General features: G+C 43.6%; 1 protein-coding gene across 1 annotated transcript; it reads right to left on the bottom strand.

Moving 5' to 3' along the window:
- Window positions 1-3,560: 3,560 nt before the first annotated feature.
- LOC134186053 (ankycorbin-like) lies at window positions 3,561-8,669 on the bottom strand. Its single transcript, XM_062653961.1, has 3 exons — window positions 8,066-8,669; window positions 5,123-6,424; window positions 3,561-4,511 (listed from the first exon to the last, which is right to left on the bottom strand). The coding sequence occupies exons 1-3, from the start codon at window positions 8,667-8,669 to the stop codon at window positions 3,715-3,717; spliced, it is 2,703 nt and encodes a 900-aa protein (XP_062509945.1). The 3' UTR covers window positions 3,561-3,714.
- Between the last annotated feature and the right edge of the window lie 289 nt (window positions 8,670-8,958).

Here is an 8,958-nt window from a genome sequence, read left to right as displayed (position 1 = left end):
AAGGAGACCATGCACTACCTAGATTACCAGATGTCTGACATGAGACTGTGTTGTTCTGTAGCAACTCTGCATGGGACCATCCAGACCACTATATGTCTTTATATAGATCCCTGATCCCACACTATGCGTGCTAAGGCTTTCCAATTCTGTTCCCAACCATCCATAAATGCTGTTTTCCCCACTCCAAACGTCCCTTCCCTCTCCCAACAGTCAAAATGACGGTACTGACGGTACTGGCGAGAACACTGATATCTATCACAAGACCACAGCTACTAATACCGTACACAAGCACAGACCTATATCAACAGCATTACTAGACGCTCACTGCAATTGCAATTGCCCATGTATCTTTCACTTGCACTACAAAACGGTCACCACGTCCTCGTCATCTTCAACATGAAAATTGAGACGACGTCTCTAAACACATTCAACATGTCAATATTGATAAAAAAGGAAGCCAGTGGACTGATTGTCAAACGAACCTGGAAAACCTGCTCCAGCTTTGAATTATATCGTCTGCAATCAAAACATGTTATGTAGCTACCTATCATCATGACTAAACTGTTGCTGACACACCGTTGTCTGCGATGGATACTTTCCTTTCTCCTCTTTTCAATTGGCTTGCCTTCCAGCAGAAGTTGATATCAGTATAGAACATTTAGTCTCACCTCTCAGGCCTTGACCTTCACTGCAAGCTCCGTTCCATTTCTTGGGTGTAATTGATTTCTTCACCATACATCGAGATCCATCCCTAACAGACACTGATTGGTTACAACTTTTAGTCTTCTGTTTGGCTATAGCCTGGTTGATTGTCGTAATTGGTAAGCAGGGGGTGACAAAAGCAATGGAGGTGGCTCTGGGACTGGATGAGGCGATGACTGAGCTCTTCCTGGAGACTTGACTGGTTGAGGCAAGGTACTCAACTTCATCTCCATTGTATCTTTTGATATTGTCCGTAATCTTCATCCTGTTGTTGAAGCAATGTTTGAATGTTTTCAGAGTTGGTGGAAGCTCTTTGGTGTTTGGAATTATCTTTGCATACAGATCGTCGATTGAGCGCAGATTACTAGCACTATTCTCTTTGCTTCCTTTCTGCTCCTGCAAGTCAAGCTGATATTCGCTTGGTAATTGATTAGAATCTGGCAGGCCGTAATTGAAACCAACAAGTTGGTGCAAATTTGCCGAGCTACGACGACTCGGTCCACGAGACGTAGGGCAATTATTGTCAAGTCCTTGATTTAAGGTGGTGAGAGTTGGCACATCATATAAGCCCATTCCTGTTGACACCCCACTTTTCAATGACATACCATCGATATTAGCTGCAACAGCTGCCTGATGATACATATCACCATCACCACTAAAATCAATTGGCTGTTTGGCAAACGTATCATTTCCACTCAAATCCTTCAACATCCCTAACAAATGAGAGTCGCTGCCATTTTGTACCAACCATGAATCTGACATAATGAAACCATGCGCAGTCCCACTGGGAGTAAAAGGTAATTGTCGATAGTTTTCTGCCCAACTTTGAGACTTATACCGTATTTATACGTATTTATACCGTGAGATCATACCGTGAAGAACATGCTCTCGGCTTGATTACCCATGACCGGATTGTTATGCCTTTAGGCCAAAAATCAGCATTCAAAAGCTTTTCCCTCTTATCCAATGGAATTTGTACTCGAGCACTAACAGAATTGTAAACTTTAGACTTCAATGTCCAGCAGTCTAACATTTGTACACCATTCTCCCGCAAAAAGATCTCAATCCCTTCTTTAGTAATATTCTCGGCAAGATCGATATCCAAGATATATATCCCAAAAATCTCTAGGTCTACCATGAGCAACTCTGATCCCATGTTGTTTTGAACCACTCTGATCTCTATTTTCACATAGAGTTTTGATCTTTCTCCTACGAAGATTGCTAACCAATGACCATTCACCATAATTATTCTCACCACTTTTCAACTTCTTGCTGCCCCGTTCAGCATATCCGTTGTTGTTACTGACTCCACTGTCATTACCAACCTCTTCAGCGTTCTTCTCTGCTTCTTGTTTCTTATCAGTCTTTTGGACTGACTTTGTTTTGATGGTTTCAGCATGACTATGGGGCTTTCTAATGGATTTTCTAGAATCATACTCTTCCCATTTGTCACCTGTTTCTAGATTCATCTTTACACTGCAGTCTCCTTTCTTCTTTTATTCGTTTCTATTTCTTCACATGAGGTTTTCATCTCATTAATTTTCTCACGTACCACTTCTACTTCCTTTGACAGGCACCTGATTACTCCAACCTCCTTGCATGGTCATTTCCTCGGACACTTTTTCTATATTCTATATATTGCTACTGCTGCACCATCACATCTTTCAATTTCAGCATCTTCGATCTTTAATACACTTCATCACCAATTCTAGTTCAGTTGATAAGTTGCTTAGCACTTTGGTATAAACTAAACTGTGATCTAGGGAAACCTACTAATATCAATGGCACCAAACGTGGCAGTACAACATTCATCTGGTCAGCCTGCTTCGATCAAAACACAACTGTAACATATCTTCTATGTCGGCCTCCACCTTCCTTTTGTGTTCGGTGTTCTTTCTTGCCTTCTTTCGAGTTTTCAGATTACTGAACTTTGATGCCGCTTTAATTAATTAATTAAACAGTAGGTCTTTTGCTTAGTGTACCTTTTCTGAAAAACCATGTACTAGGAGTTCCTCAAGCTTATCAGCTGTTAGATCGTTCATTTCGTTTTGTATGAAGCATAGCACTTGCCCTAGACAACCGTCGTTAACTTAATTGTGTCGTCCATCAGTCGCCATTGCCACTAACTTATCCAATATCAACTAAATTATGATTAAGTTAATTATCTCTGCTTTAATTTTACCTTATATCCTATAGGAGTTTGTAGATAGTTAGTTAAGCTTGAATGACGTACACAACCGACAGATTTGGATAGAAGCACTCTAGAATGGCCCTACGCCACACTTTTACTTCACAATCTGGTTGTTGAGTACAGGGCCCGATCCAGATGGGGTGTTCAGGGGGTTAAAAACCCTCTTTTCCAATAGGCGTGGTTTAATAATTTCATTAGAAAAGAGAAAACTAGTAATGATATAAATAACTGCTACCAGGTGAACCCCCTCTTTCACTGGAGTACCTACTAGTACTGTACATGTCCTGAAAACAAACAATAGACTTTCTAAAATAGAATTCCTAATTATCTATTTATTTATTTATCTAGTTATTTATTTAGTTAGTTATTTCTATTATCTCCGTATGCTCTAGCTGATTATATATCTACGTCTTTAGAAACACGGAATGACTAGCCACGATCTCTTCTCAGGGTCGTAGCATCCTGGATATGCAGCGACTAGCCGAGGCTTGCGCCGTGTACTGTACAGAGTCGTACAGACTATCAGAGCCGTCTAGAGAGAGGTCTGTATGACACTGGCTTAGAAAAACCGAGCAGTATCACCGAGGAGTACAGTAAATATAAACCTAGGAATCAAAATCTACGATCTAGGGACGCCAAATGATAATTATCTATATAGCTTCAAACATTGGCAGTGTGTCGGCAATTAATTTATTAAGCCAGACCATGCACGCAGTAAGCAAAAAACAAACACGTTAATATACGCATGCGTAGTATGGTATACAATATAACTACGACTGCAATGGTAGCACAATGGCAATTACGTAGGTACTAGGGTCATATCAGTGTATTGCTGAGTGCAGCAAGTCTACTCCTTTCTCATGGTTTCTTCGCACTCTTCTTCTCGGTTGGCATTTAGTGTATTGGCTGTTACGCGTCATCTCGAGTACTTGCTGTAAAACATTTGTGCAAGTTGGGCGGGTGTGGGGTCGTTCGTCTGTCATCTGCTGACACATCGCCCGCAATCTCTTGTGTTGGATCGCTCGCACAAATTTCGATCGCTCGTTCAATCTAGGTACACTACCAGTTATTATTTCAATATTCAGAATTCCAAAACTAAACATGTCTGCAGCCGGAGTGTTGTGAATTGCGGTACCATGTACTACATCGGGCCTTCTCTCTGGAGCAAGATAATTCAAGCTGAGAGGTCCGGCAGACTGGGAAGCATTCAGGATGTGAGCAGCACCGAGATCGCCCAGCTTGGCTGTCATGTTTTGTGTGACGAGTACGTTTTCTGATCGAACATCACCGTGAAGAAGAGGTGGTGTTAGCAAGTGCATGTAGTTGATACCCGCAGCGCAGTCTCGCATGATGTCTACCTGCTCTCGCATTGTAAGGTAGTTTGCTTTAGCTGCCTTTATCACGGAGCTTAAAGATCCTTCCATTATTTCCATGAGCAGTTGAGGTGGCTGATCGTCGTGCGTGACGGCCCCAAACACTGTTACAATGTTAGGATGACGAATGCGACAACAGCTATCGATTTCTTGTTGAACAAGACCTCTGATACGCGAGTCGACTATGATATTGTGAACAGCTTTTGATGCAACTGGCACACCATTCCATCGTACAACCTTTACACCTGTATAAAACAGTGTGATATCAGTGTGTGTGTGTGTGTGTGTGTGTGTGTGTGTGTGTGTGTGTGTGTGTGTGTGTGTGTGTGTGTGTGTGTGTGTGTGTGTGTGTGTGTGTGTGTGTGTGTGTGTGTGTGTGTCAAATGTCAAGTATCTCTCCGTGGTAGGCTTCGGTAACACAGTAACAAGTTTGCATGTGGCTAGCAGGCTTCTGTCATAATATTGTGAGGAGTATACGTAGTTCCAGATTTTAGCAGCTCACCAATGTTGGTCTTGCAAACCAAAATTTGTTTCATCTCTTTTTGCACAAGTCTGAAGTTCAAGAGAACGGCAATAAACAGTCGTTCCAAGGTTCCAAAGTGTGTACATGTGTGCATGCATACATCGATCGGAGGGTGAATGACACTGTGCAGGTCTGTGGTCAGTGAATGTCTTACACTAACCTGTACGATAACAAAGATATATAGTGTGTGTATGCATGTCCGTTCGTTGAATTATAAGTGTGCGTGTGCATGACTGCGTACGCGCATATCATGAAGAAAGCGTGTGTACCCAGTTTGTGTGCATGCGAGTGAGAATCAATTAATTAATGTACCTATATACATGCAGTATATACCTCCATGTGATCCGACTCCGAGTTCTTCTGTGGTAGGTTTGATCGTGTCACGTCTAATTGTAAGAGGGTTTTGGAAACTATTCAGCTGTTTTTCGGTCTCAATAGTGCTTTGTTCTAAAAGATGGTAGTCATTTCGTTGTGTTTCCAAATGATCGCGCAACTCTTCAATTGTCTTTTCTGCTCTTTCTAATCGATCGAGAAGTTGTTTCAGCTCGCTGTCGTGTCTCAGTTTCGTGCTGGTTGCGATGTTTGAATGGTCCTCAAGTTCTTGGTTTAAATGCTCTATTGTCTTGATAAGACTATCCATTATTTCTTGCTCTTTGTAACGTACACCCTTTTGATACGAGTTGAGTAGCTGTCCCTGTCGCGCAATTTCTTGACGTTGTTGCTTTATTGTAGTTTCCATTTCCATGCAACACACTTGTAACCGTATGTTCTCTTCAAGGGTATCAAAAGTCTGACCATCATCTCTCTGGTTATCGTCTGCCTGAGTTAGCTGCTTGGGAGTGTCAGATGGTAACTGTTGACCTGTTGGTGCATTGTAGTCACTAGTATTTCCACTACCAGCTTCTTCAATCGCGTGATCTCGTCTTACGCTTCCTACATCAAAAAGATTTACTAGGTGTTCCGTAAACGTCGCTGGGTTTTCGTCTGTGGGCGTGTGCTCCAACTCTTGATTAATTAGTGGTCTAGTGTCTGTAATTCGGATCTCCTCGACTTCCATTCCCTTCGTTTCGCATTGCTCTTGTATTCTTGGAGTATCCATCCTGCTTGCTGTCTTCATAGATCCGTCTAGATCGTCAGACTCATGTTCTCTGTTCTGAACATGTAGCAGTTCCACTAGAGATGGGCTACTTGGAAGCGCCGCCTTTTGACGGTTTGGACTCGTTGTTCTGTCGGATGTTACATCTGACAAACCAGGTGACAAAAGGCTAGCTATGCCAGCCTCAATTGTGATCTCTTTCGTGTCGCCTTGCTCCTCTTTTCTTGGAGTATCGATTCGTCTTGCTGTTTCCATAAGTGTGTTGGCAGGTTCTCTTTTCTGAACCTCTAGCGGTTCCAACCGAGATGAGCTACTTCGAGGAAGCGTCACGTTTTGACGACTTGGACTCGTTGTTCTGTCAGACGAGTCAGGTGACAAAAGACGAGATCCGTCAACAGTGTCTGTATGCTTCCCACTTGAAATCCAAGGGGCTGGCCGGGGCTTTGTTGCGGACCTGATATGTCTAGGGCTTTCTTTACTAACAGGCAACTGCACAGAAGTTCGAATGATTTCTTGTCTTTTGCTCAAAGTTCGTATTTCTGCAATTCAGAGCACAGTTTGAGTATTTGCATGTTCAGCATTACGCACGATATCAACTTCGTTGCAAGTAAGTTAAGGGGTAACTGCACCGCAAAAATAGTTTTAGATTTTTAAGCTAAGTCTTCACTGAGATATAGCACGTCAAAGTTGCTTCCGGTTCTTCAAGTTCCCGTAATAGGTTATAACGGGCGTGGTGTAGTGTGACGTCACAGAGGGGAGACCCACGCGTCTTTCTAGTCATCGGCCTGTAAAAATGACTAAATCTTCATATCCAAGGCAACGCTGCTAGGGTGGAGGCGACGGCAGCAACAGCCAGTCTTCTGAAGAGCCCTCTGGAGGTTTTTACGTGATGATAACGTTCCGTCATCGCATGAATCGCAGGATGAAGAAGATCTGCTGGGAGCCATTAATTAGTATACGTAGTGATTAGACCAAACAGGTTTGAGTTCAGCGACAATGCCTCTGAAGCTTTGAGATCGCCTGCTGCCTTGGAAGCGAACGAAGAGGTCAGGCTACCCGATGGCCTGTCATCACCACAAGTAGAAGTAGGAGTTAGCAACGTACTCGATGCACATCCGGGTAAGTAAGCAACATCCACAGGTTTCAGCTGCGGTCATTGTGAGATGATGGATCATACGTACTCGTGTGGAGTGCGTGTGCTATCAAAACGTATTTGAGGTTGTCTCAAATAATGACGCGACAATAATGTCGAATACTAGCAACAATAGTGGCACAGTCCACTGGTGAGTTCATGGAAAACTCTAGATCGATCAGAGTGCTGTACGTGAGAAAGAGAATAAAATTAGTTGAAGTACGTACGTTGAATTCACGTTGACACAAGGTTTGACTTCACTGTACAGTATACTGTAACGCATACAACTGCATTTACTACACATGATCATCAAGAGGCGAGTCTATCTAGAGTCATCAAAAGTCTGACCTCTCCTAGCCATTTGCAGTACTTTTAGTCCTGCACGAGAGTCTTCCTCACCTTCCCGCTTCTCAATTACGGCTCTCCTTTTCTTTTGCGAAGGTTCCAGAGTGCTGCGACCTTGAAGTGTGGACGCAGGTAGATGGAAAATGGTGGCCTCAATTTCGCTCTTCTACAACGCAGACCAAGATCTTGAATAGAACTGGTTGTACGTATCTCGAAGCAATCAGGCTAAAAGTGGCTATACTGCAGACTCCTGTCCACTCAGTAAGACGCGTTGTACTCCAGTCGCCCGGACAACACAAACGTCTCTGCAATTGTCCTCAATATTTTGCTATTCCCACTCTTTCCCTAGCTTGGGGATCTTCGGAAATCGAAACACGATTGCGTACGTATGACTTGCGCGAATTGGTGCATCCTGCAGCCACGCAACACCAAACCATTCTTTCGCCACAAATTCCTGTGTTTACAATACACGCTGGCGTGGAGTCTCCCTCTGTGACGTCACACTACACCACGCCCGCTATAACGCGTTACCGGAAGTTGAAAACTGGAAGCAACTTTGACGCACTATATCTCAGCGAAGACTTAACATAGAAATCTAAAACTATATTTTTCTGTCATGTATGTAACTAGAACTCTCACTTTCCAACATAAAAAGAATTTTTGATTTTTGCGTTGCAGTTACTCTCTAAGTTATGTTACTCACCGCGCAAGCTTGAGCTAGTAAGATGTTCGACGGCTTGCCTGTTTCCACTCCTCTTGGCCACATCTAGTGCAGACTTGCTTTCTTTGTTCTTTAGATCTAATCTCACTCCCGGCCACCCACTCAGTTCTTTGAGTACGTCAAGCGAGAATTTGCTTGATAGCACTGCTAGGTGTGTTGCCGTATCTCCGTTTGGAGTTTGCGCATTCAACAGTACTCCTTTCCTAAGAAGTGCTCGAACAGAGTTCAGATTTCCACTCTGAGCCGCGTGGTGTAGAGGGCTCCACCCTTCGTCGTCTACGACGTTAGCGGTGGCTCCGTTGTAAACGAACAGCTCTACGACCTTGTCGTGTCCACCCGCTGCAGCGTGATGGATAGCACGTTTTCCCTGCGAGTCTCTGGCGTTGACATTTACTTTGTACTCCATCAGCAGCTTAGAGCAGATAGCGTGATGTCCACCTCTAGAAGCTTGGCAGAGTGCTACGTTTCCGGCGGAGTCCTGCTGGTTCAGATCGTTCAGATGGCGAAGAGCCTTCATCATCTGTAATAGCTTGCCATCACCGGCTGCCCTCACAAAATCATCGAGGTTTGCTGGACTGGACGACATATTCTCGATCGATTAGGGAAGCAAAATAGCCTTGAGCTGGAGATCCGCTAACGATAGAAACAAGTACTAGCTATCGTATGGCAATTCGTGGATATCGTTGTTATTACTTATTACCCGAGGGGAGTGGCAGCTAATTCCGAGATAATTACCGAGGCGAAGTCGAGGTATTTATCGAGGTATTTGTTACCGGCACGTGACCTTACCCAAGGAGCGCTCTCGTAGACGGTGCAATAATATCTGTATTCGGCCAAGTGCCTGCATTGTTTATTTATTGCACACATACCGTAGT

The sequence above is a fragment of the Corticium candelabrum genome, chromosome 10, assembly GCF_963422355.1.
Source record: "Corticium candelabrum chromosome 10, ooCorCand1.1, whole genome shotgun sequence".
Classification (NCBI taxonomy): domain Eukaryota; kingdom Metazoa; phylum Porifera; class Homoscleromorpha; order Homosclerophorida; family Plakinidae; genus Corticium; species Corticium candelabrum.
This window is presented reverse-complemented; position numbering and strand designations above follow the sequence as displayed.

Coding starts and splice junctions, on each gene's coding strand:
- LOC134186053 (XM_062653961.1), bottom strand. CDS start 8,669: ATGTCGTCCAGTCCAGCAAACCTCGATGATTTTGTGAGGGCAGCCGGT. Junction 6,425..8,065: donor TACTAGCTCAAGCTTGCGCG/GTGAGTAACATA, acceptor TCTGAATTGCAG/AAATACGAACTTTGAGCAAA. Junction 4,512..5,122: donor CGGAGTCGGATCACATGGAG/GTATATACTGCA, acceptor TGTTTTATACAG/GTGTAAAGGTTGTACGATGG.